The following is a 23,650-nucleotide window of genomic DNA, read 5'->3' as shown; positions in this document are numbered from 1 at the left end:
TATTCCCTTTCTAGTCTACTGTTATGACAACTGATTTGTCCTATCAGCCTCACTAGAGGACAGACTCCCCCCACATGCCTGCCTTGCAAGGACTTCAACTATTGAGATCAAGAATGTTCATTGTCAAGCATTCAGGTCATGTGCAAGGTGACTGGGTTGGAAGGGTTAGGGTTAGGGTTAGGATCAGGGTTAAGCTTGGAAGTCTAGGACATTTCTGGAGATGACCAGGTCAGTTCTAGTTTGACAACTGTCCATAAGTCACTTTCTTCCCTTTGGCCCTTTAATATCCCACTGGGATAGCTTTATCTGTTCCAAACCTATGCTGTGTATGATAATTCTCTATTGCAGAGGTTGGCACACTTTCCCAGTAAACAACTAGATAGTAAATATTTTGCCCTTTGCAGGTCAAATAATCTTGGTCACAGACACTCAATTCTGATAGTATATCCTGAAAGTTGCCATGGTTAATACATAAATATATGAATGTGGCTATGTTCTTATAAACATATGTTTATATGTTCTTTTTGCAGAAACAGGCTTAAACAGCTGAAATTAATTTCTCTCACAGTTATGGAGGCTAGAAGCCTAAGATCAAGGTAGTGGAAAATTAGATTTCTGGTGGAACCACTCTTTTTGACTTGTAGACCACTGTGTCCTCATGTGGCCCTTCCTCTGTGGGTGCAGAGGAAGGAAGAGAGCTCTGGTTTCTCCCTCTGTTACAAAGAGACCAATCCCATGGGACCAGGGCTCCAGCTCTTGACCACATCTAACCTTAATTACCTCCAAGTACTATCAACACTGAGGGTTAGACTTCAACACATAAATTGGTAGAGGAACAAAATTCCGTCCATAACACAGGCCTTGGCTCAGAATTGGCCAAGGGGCCATAGTTTACTGGCCTCTGTTCTACACTATCAAAATTTAATCACTTTTACATTATGAAACCTATCCCTTTCACTCAACCTTTCCTCTCCAGGTATATGAGAGAAACAACTACCAACAGTTTAGAACATTTGCTCTTTGAAGAACATCATAAAAGATCTCTCTGGGTTCCACAGGTGTCAAGCCTACTCTATTAAAGCCTTTGCTGGCTTTATAATATTTGTAAACTCTTATCTTCATATATTAAAATATTTTTAAACTGAATTGTCTCCATAGAAAGGATGTTTTCTATAGCACATGCAAACTTTTCAGATAGGTTGGAATCCATGGGGCTCGGGGTGGGGTGGAGAGTATGGCTACATTCTAACAAGAGATGTGGTCACAGCTTTAAAGGACACTGTGAAAAGGAAGGCAAAGGTTGAGTCACTACCTGAACACACGGGCAGGAGGCAGGTCTGTTGAGTAAGACTTGCATTTAGTTATATTCTGATTCTGTGATACTTAAAACCAAAACCCTATTCCCAGGTCCTTTCTTCAGAGTCTCCGGTATAACCAGAAGCCATCTCAGTTGTGTAAGAAATCTCTTTAGTTTCAACAGGTCTTGTCTTCTGTAATGTCCTTGCTTTATAGTAATGGATCTGGAGTGTTGCTTGGGCTCCATTGTTCTTATTATCTATGTTCAAGAAGCCAGGGAGTGTCTTAAGGCACAGTATAAATACTGATGTGGTAATTTGCTCCCCCTCTGAGCTTAATTATAGTTTTTGAGATGTACCTACTTTCAGGAATTTTCTGGTTTTCTAAGTCTCCTTAAAAACATCATAGTTGAGGAGTTCCCGTCGTGGCGCAGTGGTTAACGAATTCGACTAGGAACCATGAGGTTGCGGTCCCTGCCCTTGCTCAGTGGGTTAACGATCCGGCGTTGCCGTGAGCTGTGGTGTAGGTTGCAGACGCGGCTCGGATCCTGCGTTGCTGTGGCTCTGGCGTAGGCTGGTGGCTACAGCTCTGATTCAACCCCTAGCCTGGGAACCTCCATATGCTGCGGGAGCGGCCCAAGAAATAGCAACAACAACAACAACAACAACAACAAAAAGACAAAAGACAAAAAAAAAGTCATAATTGAGAAAAAAATAATAATTTGGTTTATTTCAGAAAAAAACATTTTTAAATGAATTTGTATTGCCAAAGAGATACTTGAGAGTTACAGTGGCAATGTCACCTACTAGAATGGAACTGGGTAACAGGTGAGGCAGTATGTTCAGTTCTTCCTCTGATATATTTCTCTTTTAAAAAAATATATATTTGTCTTTTCAGGGCTGAACCCACAGCATATGGAAGTGCCTAGGCTAGGGGTCGAATCAGAGCTGTAGCTGCTGGCCTATGCCACAGCAATGCAGGATGCTTAACCTACTGAGCGAGGCCAAGGATCAAACTCACGTCCTTATGGGTTTGTTACCACTGAGCTATGATGGGAACTCTTTTTCTTTTTTTTTAATTATTGATAGGCATTACTTTAATACCAGAAGGAATACATGTTTAAAAAATTTAAGTGAGCCACATTAGTTTCATCATCTAAATTTCAAAATTGGAGAAAGAAAATCTTGCTCTCAGAGATTACCAATAAAATTCTTTTTCAAGGTCATAGGGAAAAGGTCAAAGATGGACTCAGATCTACATTCTGATGTGTTATTTCTTGATCTGAAATGATCATGTGGTGTCAAAAATCCCATTCATAGTTGCTGGCAAACACAGTGAGAGATGATATTTGATCATAAGGTAAGCAAAGGAAGTTTAAATAATGAACTGAAATTCTTGGTCATTTTACCGGTGAAAATCATCTGGGAAAAATTATGCTCATTGGAATGTAAAGAAATACTATTGGGATGAGTGCCAGAGGATCAGATTCTTCCATTAATTTCTTCCAGAGAGTTCTGGGTCTTGAAGAAGGCTTGATCTTCTCATTTATTGGCCTCAGTTCCTCATCTATGAAATGCAGTGGAGGAAGCTGAAGTAGATAAAGTTCATGCATGTTTCATGTTGCTTCTGACATAATTCTTCACCTGGTGGAAAGAACAAGGACCCTGGAGTCCAACAGACCTAGACTAGAATTCTTGCGGGAGAAAATGGAATAATGCACTTATATTCCCTAAGCCACAGTTTATGCTTTTGAAAAGGGAGAAAACTACACCTATCTAAGAGTAAAAAAAAAATTAAGATTGAGGATTGAGAGGACAATGCATGCAAAGCACCTATGGCCATACCAGCGCATAGTATATGCCCAAGAAATATTAGCTTCATTGACCTGAGGGTTATTTATTTATTTATTTATTTATTTACAATTTAAAAGGCATAGCTATCACAGAGAAGTGATAGACAGGGACAGGAGATGGAAAGTTCAAGATGAGCCTAGAGTACCTTATCTTGCAGTACCAAAAATAAAGAAGTGTTCAAAAAGGATGGTGCATGTTGAAAAGACACAGAAGTTAGCCTTACAATGGAAGGCTGGAGCAGTCTTAACAATGAAATAAATAATAATAGTACTAGATTAGAACCCATAGCAGAAAGTGAATATTTGGAAGTTCATACTCATATAAATAAACAATTTTTAAAAATGGAGGAGAATGGACAGCTCTTTCTTTCCAAAGAATTCCAAATAATAAATTCAGAGGAATGCGGAAAATATAAATTAAGATTAGACCCTCGCAGTGCTAACCAGTGAGGTAGCAGTCCACCGGTAGATGCTGAAATTGCTGGGCACTTTGAAGAGAAAGAGGAAATTTCTAGAAACTCTACAAATATTAATGAACAAATTACTTCAAATTACTTAATAATGAAACAAAGAGAAATAGTCACTTTACCATGGAGAAAGCCAGTAGACATCATCTAATTAAGTGATCAAAGTTAATATCAAGACATACTGATATCACTCACCCTTGATGTGAGGCATGGAGAAGTGATGGCAGGTCCCTTCTAAGTACTCTTGTATTCTTAATTTGATCGTGAGAAAATATAAGACCAACCCAAATCGAGGGACAGTGTACAAAAAGCTGACCAGTCCTAGTCCTCCTCAAAAGTGTCAAGATCACAGAAGATACATGCACCTCAATCTTCATAGCAGCACTATTTACAATAGCCAAGATATGGAAGTGACCTAAATACCCATTGACAGATGAATGGATAAAGAAGATCTGGTACACATATAGAATAGAATACTATTCAGCCATAAAAAAGGATGAAATACCAAGAAACACATGAAAAGATGCTCAACATCACTCATTATTAGAGAAATGCAAATCAAAACCACTAGGAGTTACCACCTTACACCAGCCAGAATGGCCAGCATCCAAAAGTCTACAAACCATAAGTGCTAGAGAGGTGTGGAGAAAAAGGAACCCTAGTACACTGTTGGTTGGATTGTAAATTGGTGCAACCACTGTGGAAAACAGGATGGAGATTCCTCAGAAAACTCAAAATAGAACTCCCATTTAATCCAGCAACCCCACTTCTGGGCATCTATCCAGAGAAAACTACGACTCGCAAAGACACTTGTACTCCAATGTTCATTGCAGCACTATTTGCAATAGCCAAGACATGGAAACAACCTAAATGCCCATCGACAGAGGACTGGATCAAGAAGATGTGGTATGTATACACAATGGAATATTACTCAGCCCTTAAAAAGAATGAAATACCGGCATTTTTAGCAACATGGATGGACCTAGAAACTGTCACGCTAAGTGAAGTCAGCCATACAACGAGACACCAACATGAAATGCTTTCACTGACATGTGGAATCTGATAAAAGGACAGACTGAACTTCTTTGCAGAAAGATGCTGACTCAGAGACATTGAAAAACTTATGGTCTCCTGAGGGGGGTGGGGGGATGTGCTTGGGCTGTGGGATGGAAATCCTGTGAAATTGGATTGTTATGATCATTATACAACTAAAGATGTGATAAATTCATTTGAGCAATAATAATAAAAAAAGACCATACACACACACACACACAAAAGAATGAAATGATGCCATTTGCAGTGACATGGATATAACTAGAAATTATTCTACTAAGTGACATTAGTCAGACAAGAGAAAGACAAATTCTTTCAAATACTGATAGGGATAGAGTAGGATAATTAAATAGTTTAAAAATCCCACTAGAGGATTAAAGGTAGGGAATTTTAAGGGAGTTTGGGTGCCTTTTGTAAACTATTGACCATTAGAGAAAGGAATCCGGGAACCTAGCAACAATCTATACAACCTTGAAGGAAGAACCGGGTGCATCTAAGCTCCAGATAAACTCAAGCCACAAACCTCAATATATAAAACATAAGACAATAGATATGGGGTCTGAATCTTCTTACATGAAGTCAGGGAGTTAACAGTCCTTGAAGAGTAGCATTTCTGTATATAACCAAGACAGAAATATAGGTGAAAGATAGTAAACTCAGGTAAAGTGGGACATTGTACCAAAACCTGAGATGAAATTACCATATTTTAGTATATGTTACCACCCTTTCGCTAATATACATGTAATTTACAGAGTGCCACAAGAGTCCTGGTTAAACCGTGTAGGGTTAAAGGAGGAACTAAGGTGTAAGCCTTGATGTCTACCTGTAAAAGAAGAAGAAGGTGGTTGTCTTCTCCTCCCCACTTTTTCTTCGATTAAAAAATGTAGCTCTCTTTGTTCTCAGGTCTGCACTCCTTTGCCAGCTTGCTTGTGTCTCTCACAAATGTGCTATATTAACTCACTCTGCCTGCCATTTGGCTTCACGCTGAATTCTTTCTGCCAGGAGTCAAAGAATCTGAGTTTCAGTAAGTCCTGACTTCAGGTGAGCGGTTTCAATTAAAAAACAGAGGGCTCGGGTCCTCTCCTAAGTCTGGGATTAGGAGCTGAAATCCTAATCTGAGGTATGGATAGCTTTGAGGCCCAGCCTGTGGGTTTGACTCCCACCCGAGAAGGAATGAGCTTTCAATATGATGTCATTAAATGTGAAATCTAAAAAACAGTACAAATGAACTTATTTACAAAACAGAAACAGACTCACAGACATAGGGAAAAAAAAAAAAACTTACGGTTACCAAAGGGGAAGGGAGGGTAAATTGGGAATATGTAATTAACAGATACACACTACTATATATAAAATAAATAAATATTTACTATATAACACAGGGAACTATATCAATATCTTGTAACAAACAATTGAAAATAATTGAAAAAAGAATATATATATATGTAATAATAAATCATTTGCTATATACCTGAAGCTAACACAACCTTGTAAATCAACTATACTTCAATTTAAAAACCTGTTTTAAGATCATGAAAGATAAGGAAAGAATAAGGAACAGATTAGAGGAGAATTAGGAGGCATGACCATGAAATGCAATGTGGGATCCTAGAGAGGATCCTGGAACAGAAAAAAGAAAAAAACAGGTAGAATCCAAATAAAAACTATGGTTTAATTAACAGTAAGGCACCAATGTTAATTTCTTAGTTTTGATCATTGTATTAATGGTGATGCCAGGTATTAACATTAGCAGACACTGGGTGAAGGGTATATGCAAACTGTACTATGTTTGCAGCTTTTCTGTAAGTCTCAAATTATTTCAAAATAAAAATTTTTCATAAAAGACACTCGTATGTATGAAGGAAAAGTCTGTATCATTTTTCTATGTTCTACCCAAATTAATGCTTCAGTACAGTATGGCTAGACACCGCTCATGCTGATAATCAATACCATGAGTATCTATGCCTGTGGCATCTATGGCAGCAGATGTAGCCCCAAACATCTGCGCTATGTAACCATTTCACTCATGCCTTGGGGCTCTCCGGAAATGACTATTTTTTCAGTGTGATGGGCTTGAGGGAAGATTACTAGGGGACCAGTTTTTTCCCACTCTTGATGTTTCCTTCCATAGAAAGGGAACTCAATTAGTACAACTCCTGGCCTCTCTTGAGCTCTGTTCCCTATTCTGCATGGGAGGTGGAGTGACATATTTAATTGGTAAATTTAGGAAGATTAACTGGGCACATATTGGGAGATGTTTCTACAATCTTTTCTTAGCCTCTCTGCTTCTATTTTCTATGCTGAAAACTCCATCTTGTCCTGCTTTACCTTTACCCTATATTCCTGCTGGAAAAACAGTCACAGTGCTGGTAAATAAATTAAGCTTAAGAACAAAGACCTAAAGGCATAAGTTATTCATGTGGTCAGCTGAATGAGGACATAATGCTTTGGTCTAGGCATGCTGGACCTGTGCAGATAGGCATGCCGTTTGCACAGCATGATGTGTCCTGTTAAGATAAGGGGAAGATGAGCCTCTTGACCCCAAGGGGTTTATGAGGGGTCATTAGCAGGATATGCATCAGCAAGGAGAATGAGGTGCAAACCTAGGCACCTGGGTTGCCCCAGATAGGCATGCCATCTGTGGAAGCACAATGGTGATTCTCTAGATGCTATGCATAGATAGCTGATGCCAGGTTTCCTCAATACTAGTGATTGTTAAATGCCTAAAAGTCGGAGTAAAGGCTTTACCAGCTACCAGTTACGTGACTTTTAAAAAAATAAAAAAACATTATATTCTGCACCTCAGCCCCCTCCTCACTTGACATAATCCTAAAGAGCACAATAAAAGCAATGTGGTTTCTTGAGGCAGAGCTCTTGGTCCATGAGACCTTGAGTCCCCTGGTTCCTACCTTTGATTAAAATAAATGTCTCTGTGTCTTGTTTTATGTTAGCCTTTTCTTAAGTTTCACAGGGCCTGTTCTTCAGCCCTCACCTGCTGAACTGATCCCTTCCTTTTCCTTCTTGGGAGTGAGTGCGGCTAAACAGGTGTCCTGCCCTGCTTCTCCTTTCTGGCTTTGTTTGGACTGGATAAACCAGCCCATCTGAAGATGCTAATTTGGAAAGCTCTTCTCCCCCACCTAGTCTGTCTGGGTAACAATGCAGATGTTTTGGGCCTCGTCTGCTTTGTTCCTTGTTTTATTAATTAGTGTGCTCAGAACTTGGGGGAAAATCAAAGGCCAATAACCACTGGGTGCCCTCTAAACCCCACCAGGTTCTATTTGACCCAGTTTGCACAGTGTCCCAGAACTTAATTCTATAGTGATTATCTGTGGGATTGGGAAGCATTTTCCATGAGGTTGCCTACTCTTCCACTCTAGACAGCCTCTGGACTTAAGAGAATCAGAAACAAGAACAATTTAACACTGCTTTTCTGGGTGAGCTGAAATGTATTGGAGCAGAAAGAGGACCTGGAGCATGGTGTGCCCCTCCCCCATGCCGAAAGAGGCACCTGCAACCTTGGGCCACCCCAGACAGTGTGGAACTACAGTTCTATTAGGACCTACCTGCTATAAGCATGCTTTGAAAACATGTTACTTTCCTGGTTTTCTTACTTTAGTCTCTATCCCCAAGGTCAATTAAAATACAGATTATAAAGCATGTGTCCTCTCTTCTTTATGGATGATCATGCATATTTATCTTTTCCTCCACTCCCTTTGCTGGTACAGAGATGCAAATGTCTACACAGAGCCTTTAATAGTCCATTCCTTTTCACCCCATGTGATATAATTCAGTTTTCAAGTCCAAGTTCCATGGCAAACTGCTACTTGTGTGAATGCCCGTCTGGGAGTTAGACTAATCTTCCTCTACTCGAAAAATAACCAACACTTACAAGACTGGAGTTATGATTACATTATAATAAATATTCCATGCAGGACTAGGAATAGCTCCTCAAAGAAGAATGCTTGGAAATGGGTAATTGGAATGAACTATGTGCATTTTCAGTGGGTTTTGAAAGAAACTGGGAGAAAAAAAGATCTTCGATTTGTTCCCAAGTACAATTTTTTTTTTTCTCTTAACACTGTGTGAGAAATCCTGACAGTCGCTGAATTCTAATGAGAGTATCTCTGGGAAAGAGGCTTATCTATACGTACTTGTGCCTTGTTAGGGCCATGATGGACACCATTCATCAGACATAAAGGGAAGGTCCTGGAAGGTAGTTGCTGCTGTTTTTTTCCTGGACAATTCTGTGTCCTGTCTCTTAAGTACTTTTCCTTTGCCGTGGATGTGAATATTTTAAAATCCAAAGAAGCTCTCTCCATTTGGGCCACTGATGGCCACATGAACCAAACAAGAATGCTAACAGCCCATTTTTAAAAGGCCAGAATAAAAAGGGAAGTGCCAAGGTCTGCACTGCTCATCCACACTGATGCCAGGCCCTCCGTCCACCTTGCCCTAGTTGGTGGAACCAGGAATTGAGAGTGATGCAAAGGCACAGCACTGACCCCTAAGAGTAAAAATACGTGTGTCTATAATAAAAGAAAAGTGTTAAAAAAAAGTGTCTGTTAAAACAATAGCCAAAAACATCAAGAAAAGACAAATGAAACAAGACACTTGAGAACATTCTTTTTCATCCTAATGGAAATGTGTTAACTTCATTATTCAGAAGGCTTTGATTGCCCCTTCCCAAAGTTTTTTGGTTGAGTTTAATTTTCAAGGCTGTTAACCACTGATGCCAACTTAATTATAACAAGCAAACAACCAACCCATAATGCATGATACCAACTGTTGGTTTTACTTGAGTTTCACATTAGAATTGGATTCCTCTGCTCATTTATAACTTTCTGAGCCAGGAAAGTTTCTGTACAGTCACTTGCTTTGCTTCAGCTGGTGTGTTTCTTCCCCATTTTGCTGGGGGGGTGAGGGAACAGATATTTATGACTTATTGTCTCAGTATTAAGAGTGCCCTTCAATGATTTATGAAACTGTGCTCCTGCATTTTAAACCTTGAAGTCCTTTTGATTATTGTTCTGAAATGGCAATATTAACATCATGGAGCCCAAAGATTCCTAATCGGTTTCTTGCATATGAATTTACCTCAGTGAGGAAAAACAGAGTCCTTGGTGGCATAATGGCTCCATATGGGATGAGCCAAGAACATCAAGGCATTTAACCCAGGGCACCCTTGTATTTGTCACCACAAGCACATCATTCTCTTCTGTATAAAAATATCCCACACCAAAATATAGTTATGCTCTCACATCTCATCAGTCAGTGAACCAAAATTCTGAAATGTCACACTCGTCTTGGACTACGCATCAAGACATCACTTGCTGGCATATGTTTCTTTCTCTTTTCAAAATGGGACAGTGATTCATGATGAAGATCCTCTGATGGTGCATTTCAGTGTTCATTATAGGCAAAAGTGTGGGTGATGTGCAGGATAAGGAATCCCTATTCTTTCTCCAAGGGGCCCTGGAATCATAGTGCTTGATTCTTCCCGGTTTGGTGCAAGAATTTCTCAAAAGGTGACTTGGCAGGCAGGGACAGTTGGTTGCCCAACACCCACCTGCTGCCTTCTTCCTTACAGCAAACATCGGCCATGAGAAAACATTCTGACCCATGAAAAACAGAAATCTCTTGGGGGAACTTTAGGAGAGGTTCTGTTTTCTTCTTAAAAGGAAAGGCTAGAGAGCAAAGTTCCTTGGTGCTAGCCCTTCCCTTTAACTTGAACTCAAGCAGCTACTTTGTGACCAAGAGGCAATTAGCCTAAGGACAAAAAGCAAATGTTCAGGAAAATCAGTAGGAAAAAAGAGAAAACCTGTGTCTTTCATGATATCACTGAGTTGTAGGAACAACTCCAGGACATCCTACTCTTGGACAGTCTGGTTACGTGAACAATATGTGTCTGTATGGCTTAAGTCCTGGTTAATTGCCACCCAAAATATGCTTATGTGATATAAAAAGTGAGGTCTAGGGTGGACCTAAGAACATAAATGAATCTGGCAGCAGCAATGACTGGTTTATTCTCTTCTGAAACTATGCCCCATACACTAATGAAGGAAATAGACCAAAAGGTTTCTTTATGCCTGAATATACCGCAGCCAGAGCTTCTTCGAGCTTCAACACAAGAATGGCATCCAGGTTTTAAGACAGTGATATTAATGGCATTCAATAAACATGGCATGAATATAAGCAGTTAATTGGATTCTGACAGCCTCGTGAAACAGGATACGTGTAAGACAGACAATAAGACAGCAAAATGTAAAAAATGTAAAAATGTAAAACATAGTCTTTTTTTCTGCATCCCTCTGTGGTTTAAGTTTCCCAAACTAAATGGTTTAGAAGTACACACCCCACCAGAAAATCTAGATTGTCTCTGTCTTAGAGAACATAACCATCTGTATTTTAAACTTGAATTTCTGGTATGGGAGAGGCCTTGGGGTGGGGACAGAAGTTTGTTGGGGGACTGTGGCTATGTGGCGGGGGTTGTTTTCTTCCTAAGGAAGTGCATGAGCCAGGCAGATCTCAGTGTAAGACTTCCAAATAACTTAAACCTCCAGCTGATAGAATTGGCTGGATGGTGACCTGTCCCCAGGTGGCTTGACTACCCAGGTAGCTGAATGTTATAGAAGCTGGGGTGTGTGTGTTTCCAGAAAATACCTGTCTTCAAAATACAGCCAGATCAGCCTTAAAAGCAAGCTGACATAGTAGAAAAACTGGAGTGGATTACACCACAGACTTGTTCCTTAAATGACACTATGACTTAACATGCATTCGTAAACTATTTCAAGAGTTTAACTAAAAAGTCAAAAGTGTATTAAACTTATCTTTGTTCTTTTTTTTCTTCTTATAATAGAAATTTAAGCTCCTTCACTTTGGGCATAATATTTTTAAAATGCTGATAAATAAATCTATTTGTTTTAGCTTGAAACTTATGTTTCAATACACTCATTCAGCAAATATTTATTGGGTGTTTGCACTGCCGTGAGTGAGTGAAAGTGTATGTGTGTGCAAAAGAGATGGGGGAGAGGGAGAAAGAGAGAAACAGAGAGAGAAAGGAAGAGGGAGGCAGATGCAATGTCCATTCTCAAGCCTCGTGCTCAGAAATGACCGCCATGAAAGGACTCCAGTGAATGAAGTTACAATTCAATTCAGTTAGGAAAAGATACTCTAAAATACTAAAGGATCTGGCGCCAGGCAAACTGCTGGCTGGAGAACACTGAATAAAGATAACACTTGTCAGAACATCCTTCTGTCATCCTCCTGTCATCACAGACACCAGGAAGGTCAATTCTAGAAATGCGTCTCCACAGGCGCAGGTAGGCAGGGCCCCTGACTGACTTTTACGCAGTGATCCAAGATTCATGAGGCTGGTTTAGTGTCTCTGGATCTTAACCCATCCTTATGTAAAACATCTGCTTCTGACTTGTTTTATTCTTTTCTCCCCCTCCAACAGCCAGTGACAGGGGGAGTAGAATGATGTTTGGTCTTTCAAAGAAAGTCCACTAACTTTTCCCTCTACAGGTGTGGTTCCACCCCCTTGCCACCTTTCCCTCGCAAGCCATGGAAATTCTCCAAAGAATCTAGCAGCTGGCTTTGAAGACAAGATCCATTCGAATGTCCTGACTGGGTGGAAAACTAGTCAACCTGCCTCTCCTTTTGTTATTTCTGCAGAGGTTCTCTGAAGTTGCCAGAGACCCAAGTCTGCTAGATTTTGCCTGAGCAACAAAACAGTGCACAAAACCCATCACCCAGCGTTCCCTGAAATACATCTGCTTCCGTCAGGTGCTTTTGAAGCAGCCTCTGTGCAGGGCGTCAGAAGCTGCTTTGCACATTCATATTCACTTCAAGTACAGTGTACACGTGGACCACAGTGGGCTGCGGGCTGAGAGCCACCCCGGCATCACCCGCCCCTGGCGCTATCTCCACCGATTCTCTGCTTTTGCCAACAAGCCCAAGAAATAGAAAAACATAAAAAGCTATTGTCCATGTCCAGTGAAAAATGAAACGCACTGGAGCAAGTATCACAACTTCCTTAAAATAATACAACACTTCATCACTTATGCATCCTGCTGCTGGTTTGCAAAGTCATAAAGCTCAAAATCAATGTCGTGAACTATCACTGCTTCTATTTAAATGCACTCTTAAAAAAATAAAAAGCAATGTGTTACAAACTCTTTATGGTTTTACCTTATTGAAAGACTTAATTCAGTTCCTCTCCTGTTTTTCTTTGGACCACTGGAAGCAATCAGAAGATTGGAAGCAATTTATTAATAAAGGAACCTGTGGTATTTAGCTCTGGCTTGTGAAAACAGTTTCTGAATCACAACTAGGTGCAGCCCAAAGTTTCCTATGGGTAGAAGGAATAGATGGCATGTATCACCATTCTTTTGTTTATTCGCAGGCAGACTCATCACAGATTTGATTGGAAGTTCCTACATTATAGATATGGTCTTTTGTGGAGTGTCAGAGGAGGAAACACATCACCTTTCACTGGCAAGTCTCCTCTCCCTAAAATACAATCATTTCTGTCCCACAATGGAGAAGAATTCATCTTAGTCTTTGTGAAGGAAATAACAGAGAAGAAACTTATACCTTTTAAAGGAGCAAATAGTTGTGTCTATATAAAGGCTCTTATCAGTGATTTGATTTGGGAGAAAAAGGCTAGATTTACACATGTTCACTGAGTGTTCACTGTAGATGATCAAATCATGCCAGAATCCCATCTCCTTAACCAAGATCTCTCCCAGAATACTTTTCCAACTGCTCCACCCTCAAGCCTTCTCAAGGGAAGGAAGAGAAATGGTCTAATGGAGATGTTTAAGCTCTCAGGAAAGAAAATTTCTTTCCATGCCAGCCACAGTCTTCTCACCTGTGAAATTCTAAACTCTTCAAGCCTAAGAGGTGAAGGATTCTTGAGGGCTGTGGTCTATCGGGTGGGGCAAGATGTTAGGATGGACTGATAAGAGATGGGATTACTGATAAGAGATTCTGGCATCAGGAACAGCCAATCAGGTGCATCAATTAGATGCTGAGAGGATTCTTGCAGCTAATGTAAACTCATTCATGGTCCCCTCAGGGGAAAGGCAGATTAACAGATGGCAACGGGTGGGGAGGTAATGGATTAACAGCCCAGTGCTGGGCACAAGGCAGATTCCTGATGAACGTGAATTCCTCAGCCCTATGGCTCAGGAACAACTTGCTCTTGGTACAGGTTTTTAGTTCAACTCAGCAAATTGGCTAATTAGGCAATGGAGTTCCAGGTTCGCAACCATACCCTCTCCTACCCCATGTAATCCAACCCTTTCTATAATTTAGGGATTTGCCACACCTGACTTTTCCCTTCAGACCCCTGCACAAGGAAATCTGAAATGCACTTCAAAGTGGGATGTGAAATGTATGTAACTTGAAAACATCCTCAGCAACAGAAGCCAGTTGTGAAAGGCCACATATTGTGTGATTCCACTTATATGAAATGTCCTGGATAGGTACAGAGAGACAGCAAGCAGATTAGTGGCTCCCAGATTATGACAGCTAATGGATACAGGGTTTCTTTTGTGGGTGACTAAAAATGTTCTGGAATTAGATATCTGAAATGAGATTAAATTCATACCTCCATGAATAAGTAAAAAGTATACACTTTGAAGTGTACACTTTGAATTTTATGGTGCATCAATTAGATATCAATAAAATTGCAATTAAAATGCAAAAAAAAAAGAAAGAAAGAAATGGCATTAGAATGAAAACAATCCTGGGCAAAGGAAAAGACTTGAATTCCAGTCCCACTGGCTGTGTGTTGTGAGCAAATTGCCAGATCTCTCTGCGTTTCAGATGCACCATCAAGAGAGGATATTATCTCACTGTGAACCCTCCAGGCTAAGTATGAGGATCCTATTATAAGGAATTAAAGGTTAAGACAAAGACTTTTTCAGTATGAGAGATGAAGAAACAGTGTGAAAAGTCCCTTAGGCTAAGGTACCTGGGCCAGCCTTCAGAGGTAGCTATGCAGAGTGATGTAAGCAACTCCTGGTGAGAATTCTGGTGGGTTTCCACCTTTAGGACTGGCTGCTTAAGGTGGTTATACTGGTAGCATTCCTTGCTGCCTTGCTGTATCTCTTAAGAAGACAGGTGGCCAGTTTCTACATATTACAGGGAAGAAAGCTAAGCACTGGGGATGCTGAGTAGCCTCTTCAAAGTTACCAAGCCCGGACCATGGCTATTCAGTCCCTAATGGAGGTGGATACCCTTTCCATTCAACAATTGACAGTGGGTGCTAAGGCGTGCACCATTTCCACCCTGCACAATAATAAACCTTTGCCAGGTTTGAGCATTAGAAACTCAATCAATCAATGAAAAAAAATAAAAGCAGAGAGAGAGAGAGAGAGAGAGAGAAAAGTGTAGGAGGAGGGAGAGAGGAAGGCAGGAAAGAAAGAAGGGTAGGGAGAGAGAGAGAAAGCAGGCTGTATATTCAGATCTTTTGATTCCAGGAATATATAAGGGAAGCAGATTTCCTTTTCAAAGTTCAAAGGAAACGGTGTGTTTTGTTTTCACCCTCCGTTTCATTTTTCACTTGGGAGAAAAAAAAAATGCAGCTTTGAAGCTTCTCTGTTTAAACTCATTAGGAAAACCATCAATGATGGAAGCTTTCATGAGATCGTAGTGGGAGGAATTTGTGTTATAGGAAAGCCGAATCAATCTGCAGATGTTTCATCTGTGGAGACAGGAGGTCAGCACTGGCTGCTTGTTCAGCTGGAAAGTTAACATAAACAAATGCTGCATTTACTGGAGAGTCTAAGGGACTGAAGGCATTTGATATTCACCCTCCAAATACCTCCTCAGAAGTTGGCTCTGCCTGCCACGCAAAAGAGATGGATGTGTCTTGAGAACTACATGAACAAGTGGATCAGCAAAATGCCCTGAAATGTTCTTTCAGGGTCCTGCTGCCAAAGAGGTGATGATATTGACATTCACGACACAGAATTTGTCCCTGTGTAATTCATAACTTTATTGAGGTTGACATGGAAATGTTTTTAGCAGGGCCGGTATTAACATACGAGGTTCTCTTTCTTGACATCTGGACCTTTTTTGTTTTCAACTTTTTTAACCTGTTGAGGTCTCCTTGGCAAAGTTAAAATATGGTGATTCTTACACTTTTGTTCTTCACTTTATTCTTTGAGTGGAATCTTTGGTTCATCTCACTGTTTCAAAATGAATTTGAGGGTGAGAAAGGGCTGGGATGTCCAAAAAGGAGAGAGAACAGGTAGGAGAAAAAAGATATGGAGCTAACAGGGGGCACTGAAAGATTAACGAATGTCACTGGTGCTCTGAACAAAGCTGCTTTGGGAAAAAAAAGTTAGAAAATGTCTTTGTGCCTATACTATAATGCAGGTTAAGTTTTTTTACATTCTGAATAGCTGCAAAGCAAGAGGATACACCATTCTCACTCTCCCCCCCCCCCCACACAAGAATTATGTTTGTTGTGGCTCATTGGTAACAAACCTGACTAGTATCCATGAAGACGTGGGTTTGATCCGTGGTGCCTCTCAGTGGGTTAAGGATCCAGGGTTTCTGTGAGCTGTAGTGTAGGTTGCAGACTTGGCTCAGATCTGCTACTGCTGTGGTGTGGCATAGGCTGGCAGCTGCAGCTCTGATTCAACCCCTGGCCCAGGAGCTTCCACATGCCGCAGGGTGCGGCCCTTAAAGAAAAAAAGTATACACACATATATGCCATGTGTGCATGTATGTAAGTGGACATGTCTGCACTTAAAAAAAAAAAAAAAGAATCCAGGTAAAAAGGGACTGTGATACAATCTTGGTTAGCAAAACTGGCCCTTCATTCCACCAAACCCACCCCAAGGACAAATTACAGCCTGCTATTTTAAATCTGGCTGAAATTAAGCAAAGCAGAGACTTAGGAGAACATGGGCCATATGGTTAGCTTTCCATGTCTTTCTCCTAAAAGTGGATGACTGATTATTTTAGAGACCTCAGGGCCTCACCTGCTACCTCTTATATAGCTCATGAGAAAATAAGGCATAAAATTAACCTAGCCAAGGTGTGGAACCATCTCTGCCCAACCTAATGAGCAAAAGGAAGATAGCCATTACTTATACAGCCATAATGTAGATGCAACATGGCACATAAATCAGTAACTTGTGTATTGCAAAACAGACAAATAGATTAATGCACGTGGCAAAGGATGGGTGAAGAGATCGATTAGGTTACCGATTTGGACCATGAACTTTCTCTCAGTATAAAACATTTAACTTTTAAATAAGGTTTAGGAGAACCTGTAACATTTTGCTCACTGACAGAGCTATATTTTACCAAGGGACAAAATTGGCTAGTCTATAAAAATTAAATTATGCCCCTTTCACTGTATCTAGTCAAGAGGAAAAACTCTAATTACAAGATTGCACTGTCAAACAAATGCAAATTTGCATTCTTTATACCCTGGTTTTAAAATTCATGGGGGGTGGGCTTCTACTCTGAAGTGAAAATCAATATTTGAAATATTTTGCCCAGTGTGGTGATAAGCAAGAGCAAAAGAAATGTCATTATCACCGGTGCACTGGTACTGAGACACTAAGTCATTAAGTGCAGAGCTGGAGAGAACAAGTCATTCATTATGCAAACATTTAAATATCAATTAGTAAGGACAATGAAAGGAGGCTTCCCTTCTCCATAGCCCATGCCTTATTTTTCCATAAATGACCCAGAGGAAGAAGAGCAGGAAATAATCTCAGCACCTGATAGGAACACTGCTCTGGGGAACAGGTAAAGGTTAATTTTAAATGTACTTCCCAACTGAAAATTAAATGTACCTGCCTCAAAATTCATAAGAGCTGAGTTCGCAGACTTAATCCAGAAAGGACTAACATATTGCATTGCTGATATTTTTTGGGGGAAAGATAATGCTTTTCATTCCTGCTTAATGTCAAACTCGCTTGGTTCATTAAAATCCCTTAGTCCATTTAAAACCCTGGTCTTTCTATATTTATGAAAAATTCCAGTTTGCACAGCACTCAAACTTCAAAATCCTACTGGTTGGTTCTCCTTTTCTTGCAATATCCTCTTTGTGGCTTGTCCACTCAACCAGTTCACTAAGCCTATTAGGTGAATTTGGCAGGCCTGAGAATTGGCTAAGCCTTGAGCACGTTGCCTGGATTATCTTTTCCGCAAACCTGGTGGCCTTTTTTACTGGGTAAGGTGCTGGCCCAGGAAGCTGGTGCCTCTTAGTAACAGCTGGCTGGCAGATGTGGACCAGATATCTAATTTTTCTGGCCCTTGTTTTCCTCCTCTCTAATGCAAAAAGGTTGGTCCAGACCAGCAGGTCTCAATTTAGGGCACTGCACAGTTACTTGGAGGGTGACCCATGGCCAGCTATACCATAGACTTTCAGAACTGACCTTTTCAAGGAGGGGCTCAGGCTTGAGGATTTGCACAGAATTCCAATATACATCCCTTAGCTATGAGTCCAAAGCACTAAAATCATCAGAACAATATATGTTCCTGGTCAAGCAGAAACCATTCTGGCTCTGAGTCCTACTAGCATCCTTGAACAGGTGTGGTGGGCAGGGAGGGGCTTGCTTTCTCTATAGGGGAGAAGCTGAGCCTGCAGTGGAATTAAAAGCTGGTGGGTCATGTGGCCTGGAAAAACAGGAGCCTTAAGAGGACTCCCAAGAGTTCTCGCTGTGGCACAATGGAATTGGTGGCATCTTGGGAATGCTGGGACACAGGTTTAGATCCCTGGCCTGCCACAGTGGGTTAAGGATCAGGTACTGCCACAGCTTCGGCTTAGGTTGCAACTGTGGCTGATATCTAATCTCTGGCAGGGGAAACTCCACATGCCATGGGGCAGCCAAAAAAAAGAAAAAAAGAAAAAAAAAGGACTCTCACATTTCAGGGGATACCCCACATAAAGCACAAAGAGCTTGATGCACAAGGCCACAGGAGAAGTCAGCTGTTGCTAGCGTGGTGATGAGTGTACTAGGACGTGGTCACTTATCAGTTTTTAGGTGGGTCCTCTATCCCTGCCAACAAGGGGAGGGTTAATAGCCATTTAAATTGATTGGTCTCTAACAATCACATGATGAAAATGGACTTGGTTTCAGGCCCCACCTCCCAACCACCCAGCATCACTCTTTAAATGCAGGAACATGCATTTGGCTGATTTTTATGGAATTCAGGCTCAGAATGCCACATGCGCAAAACTTGCATCCTTTCCCTTGTAACTGGTTTTTCCTTTGAGGCTGTCAACTCTTTCTGTTCCTCAAACTTCACAATTGAGCTTGCCTTATTTCTCCCATGTCTGTCACCCTCTGGCCTATGACTGTGGAACCTGGCCTGGATACAGGAACCCTCCTTGACCAAGCTAATAGCGACTTCATGTCAGCACTGACAAATCTCTACAGTTTTCACAGGGGAAAGACAGGCATTAACATACCTGTGCCACTTTTTTTTTTTTTTTTTTTTACAGTGCACAGTGGAGGAGAGAGGGAAGCAAGATGAAAAACTGCACTTTAAAAATGGGGTTTGTGGTGTTCCTCTTAGATACACTTTTGGAGAGCAAGAAATAATTCTGAGAAAGAACCCTCTTCTGGCTTAATTTGGTTCACAGCTTTTCCTCTTTTCATGGCAACCATATCCCAGGTTATGAAATATGGTACCCAGGCAAGCAGTGGCCTAGAGGATTATGAGGAAGCTCCTAATAGGTCCACATTCCCATTTTTTTCTGTCTCTAAATTATTGCCTGGAAGAAAGCTACACATATCTGAGAGATGCAATAAAGTGCTCAGAGTGATTCTGTTGAAAATCACAGCAGTTCCCCTGGTGGCCAGGCAGTCCATTTTTGCTCAGTTAAAAGTCTCAGGAATAAAACATAAGCAGGAAAGAAAGACTTTGTCAATCTTAATTAAAGAATCATCATAAGTTTTGTCTCATTGCTAATCCATTCCAAAGGTAATAGTCTGCATCTATTAACCCCAAGCTCCCAGTCAGTTTTGTTTTGCTGTTTTGAAACAACATCCTATGACAAAACAATGCATGTAGCAAGTTATTCTTGAGAGTGACTACATTTCAGATTTCAGGAAGACTGAAAGAATCCACACCTAGGCTGATAATGACCTACAAAGAAGAGCCTTTAAAGCCACATGCACACTCACCATGTAATAGCCCAGCCTGGAGCTATGTGCTCCCCAAATAACAGTGGGGTCAGCCTCGAGGCACTTCCAGGCCTTTCCCTAAGAAGAAACTACTTTCCCAAGGTGCTGGCTGTAAAACTAGAGCCCTTGCATTAAATTGCCAGTGGGTTAAAGGAATCAGTTAACAGTGTGGACCCTTCACCAGGCTCTCTGAGCCGCACACCTCAGTCAACTAAAGAGAAGCAAGGCTTGGGTTCTTTCAATGTCAGTCACTCTTTTTAACATCCTTAAAATAGCAAAGTCTATGTTTATGGGTTTGACCTTGGAATTGAAGCTCGTTTCACTCATTTCCCCCAAGTGGCAGCTGCACTTTTAGAAGGACTTTGATTTTTGATAAGACTATTGGAAGGTGGGGGACGATGTGGAGCTCCATCTCAGTGAGAAGATTCTGCATCACACAGTGAGGTTTGCTCTCCCAAGACCACTTTCTTCCTTTACCTCATGCCCAGAACCTCAGCCAGCCCTTCAGCCAGCTGCTAAACTTGGGCTGGGAACTATATTCCTTTGAAAGATCTTGGCAATTTGTGCCTGGAATTTGATGCATTAGTTCTAAAATTAAATAAAGATCCTGTAGTATTCTTCAAAGAAATATGGCATGGCTCTCTGACAAAACACATTTTTCAAGTGCTGACCTCTGGGAACTTCAACTAGCTTCATATTTCAGGCTGACACTGCTCACAGGCTACTGTCTAGTTGCCCAAGTAGAGCTAGTTATCCATATATTTTCCAGCCTCCTGATCAGCATTTAGCAAAGGAAGGTGAGGAGAGTAAATAAAAAAGAGGGGAGCCACTCATTTAAATACACTTCCCCTCACCAGTCCCTTGGGGAGAAGCCCTGGTAATTAACTTTAATGAGATAAAAGTAGCTTGGAACTCTTCATTTTCCCAACACTGTGAATAAATCACCGACAACCAGTGTGTGAGCATTATATCAAAGTCAGTCCCTTTTGCTATAATGTAAACTGGCCCCCTCACTCCCACCCCAGGCCCAGGCTGGCTGGAGAGGAGAATAGGAGGGGGGCTGCCAGGCTCTTACCTGCACTTTGCTCCATCACTTCTTTCTGACACATGTCTTGAACGTTCACCGTGCAATTCACGATGAACTCGGGGGAGGAGCAGTCGTTATTCAGCTGGAATTCTTCACACTGATAACACTGGATTTGCAACGCCAACCCTGGGAGAAAGACGCAGTCGGGTTCAGACGCAGCCCCAAAAGAGACCGCCACGGAAACCACCATCCTCCCCTCCCTCAAGCAGCCACGCATAGCTGCCGCACTCCCGGGTCGACCAGGAACACGGATGTGGCTGCAGCCGGCAGGGGGCGGCGCGGTGGCCAAGGATCCTGCAGGATAATGTGGGATTTTGCCCGCGACCCCTGAACCCATGCTCCAGAAACGAGGAGTCCATCCAACACCACACCTGGCCTTTCCTCATGAAAGTTGAAAGGAGGAACATGCAACCTGAGAGCGAAGTAGTTCCAGAGACCTGCGTCAGCTCCAGTCTACGCCAAAGGATTTGCCTAATTGTTAATTGGTTACAAATGACTTAATTACTATTTTGGCACCATTCGAGATTGCATTCGCAGACTCCTTTTCAGTTTTATTTTTGAAGTCGGCATTCCTGTGCTGTGGCTCCGAGGCTCCCTAAGTGGGAAGCTCGGGAGGAGATGCTGGGACGCTAAGTGCTGCTGGGTCCCAAGTCCCCCGCCTTTCTTCGGGACGATTCTCGCAGCAGTAAGGGTGGCCGCGGCGTGCGAGAAGGGGAGTGTGTGTGTGTGTGTACGCGCGCGAGCGCATCCCCGGCTGCAGCACCACAGTCCTTTCTTCCCGGTTTTGGGGGCTCCGTTTGGCTCCGGTTCCCGGTCCGGGTCCCAGCTCTGCAGATCTCGATTGGGAGCCAGACGTTTTCGTACCTCTCTCGGCTCCAGCCTGATGGCTCCGCTCGAATCTAGGCGCTCCAGTCTACACCTAGAGGTCACAGATCCCCCGGCTCCCGGGCGCACCAGCCCGTGATCCGGCGCACCTCCTTCCAGCCCCACATCGGTCACAAGGTGAGCGCAGCAATCTACCCCCAGTGCGATCCCGACATAAACTGCCCCGCCTGCCGCCGCTCACCTGTCTACGGCGCCACTCCCACGGGCTGCTAGAGAGCCTGACAACTTGGTGGGTGGCCCCGCTTGCCTTCGCTCCTTCGCGGAGACCTAGCAAGGACCCTCCCTCCTCCCCAGCCCAGCTTCTCCGCGCAGCCTGAGCATCAGCAACCCGAGTCCCGCCAATCCGCCGCACCCGCCTCTCCTCCAGCAGCGCGGCATTTGGAGACTTTCCCATCTAGCGCCTCTGGGTACCAGTCGCCAAACTCCCGCTGGGCAACCCCTGCGCGGCACCCGCCCAGAGGTGGGCGCCCAGGGGAGGCAAAAAGGTCGGTGGGTAGATAGGGTGTGCGCGCCTGGCCAGAGGGCTGGCCGAATCTTCATCTTCTTACCTTGAAGCAAGAACAATCCGCAAAAAGTTGCTGCGATGCCGAGGACCCACATCCTCCCGGAGCCGCGGGGCCGGGAGCGGGCAGGCTCATCAGAAGCGGCGACCACCGCCAAGGATGTCCGGGCTGCAGCGGCTGTGGTTGCCTAGGCTATTGGGGCCCGCGCCGCTGCTGCCAAAGCGACCGCCGCCACCACCAAGAGGAGCCGCAGGTGCAGCCGGCGGCGCCTGCATCGCCCGCGCCGGGCTTCCGGCTGCGGGTTGCCGCTCCTATGGTTCGCGCTCTCAGGCGGAGCCGGGGTCTCTGGAGTTGGTGACGGAGATTGAAGGAACTACTGGCGATTAAGAGCACCCAAAAAAGTCTCGCCTCTTCTATCCACCTCCCACTCCAGGCACCACGTGACAGCTGCCGAGTTGGGGTGGGGGTAGTGAGCGGGGAAGCATGGGACCGTCTTTCCACGTCCCCACCCCCCTTCCGATCGCCCTCTTCTCCTGCCTCCGCACGTCCCGGGGACTGGGCCGCCTGGGGGAAAGGGGAGAGAAGGTAGAGAATAGTGTGGCTTTCCAAAGCTGGGGGGCTGGAGACCCGGGAAAGCTTAAGGAGGGCGCAGCAGGTGCCGTTGGGACTGATTGGCCGGGCGCTGAGAGTGGGACCTGGGAAGTGGGGTCGGAAGACCGCGTGCCCGGTGGCCCTCGCAGGGGCGTGGGCCCCTAGACCTCTGCGCCCCTGGGCGCTGGTCTGTTCTCCCGCTGCAGGCTCTGGCCCAACCCACCCGGGCAGCGGGGCTGTAGGAGAAGGGCGCGTTCCCGTGCGTCTGGCAAAGTTGCACACCTTCAAGCTCCCTAAGGTGTCCAGTTCAGCTGCGCCTTATCTTCCTCAGAGAAGCCCTTTGGTCGTTACCGGGCTTGAATTTAGCTGTGGCGGGGTTGGCCGGGTTATGATGCAGACCCTGCCCAGTCAGGCTCGCCTGTTTCGGGCAGCCAGCTCTCGGTTCGTCTGCTGCGTGCACCACGAGGGTGAGGTGACACCGTCCTGGTAGCCTAGCCTAGGAGAGGGCTGCCCTGGGGACAGCTGTGATAAGCCGCCACTAGAAAGCAGATCTGAGTGAAGACAGGAGTTGCTCTCCCCCGACCTCTTCCTCCAAAAGGCCGGGCAGCTTCCCTCGGCTCTCCTTGCAACCTCGGATTATTAGCATATACACCCGCGTCCGCAGCACAGGACTCGGTCGCTGGTTGACTCCTGCGAACTCCAATCCCTCCTCTTTCGTACAAACGACCCACCTTGAGTACTCCCGGGACGCC

At 43.4% G+C, this 23,650-nt stretch overlaps 1 protein-coding gene across 3 annotated transcripts in view; it reads right to left on the bottom strand.

The window, feature by feature from the left end:
- LYPD1 (LY6/PLAUR domain containing 1) overlaps positions 1–23,259 on the bottom strand; it is a 37,551-nt gene extending 14,292 nt beyond the window's left edge. The window contains exons 1-3 of one of the 3 annotated variants that reach the window (XM_047772084.1): positions 22,522–23,259; positions 22,353–22,391; positions 20,908–21,045 (exon numbers count right to left, since the gene is read on the bottom strand). In XM_047772084.1, coding sequence (XP_047628040.1) covers positions 20,908–21,045; positions 22,353–22,391; positions 22,522–22,582 — 238 coding nt within the window. In that variant the 5' untranslated portion in view covers positions 22,583–23,259. Of the gene's footprint in view, positions 1–20,907; positions 21,456–22,352 lie in introns of those variants that run through there. The other 2 variants (XM_047772083.1, XM_047772082.1) reach the window with 2 other exon arrangements.
- Between the last annotated feature and the right edge of the window lie 391 nt (positions 23,260–23,650).

This window comes from Phacochoerus africanus, chromosome 3 (genome assembly GCF_016906955.1).
Source record: "Phacochoerus africanus isolate WHEZ1 chromosome 3, ROS_Pafr_v1, whole genome shotgun sequence".
Taxonomy (NCBI): domain Eukaryota; kingdom Metazoa; phylum Chordata; class Mammalia; order Artiodactyla; family Suidae; genus Phacochoerus; species Phacochoerus africanus.
This window is presented reverse-complemented; position numbering and strand designations above follow the sequence as displayed.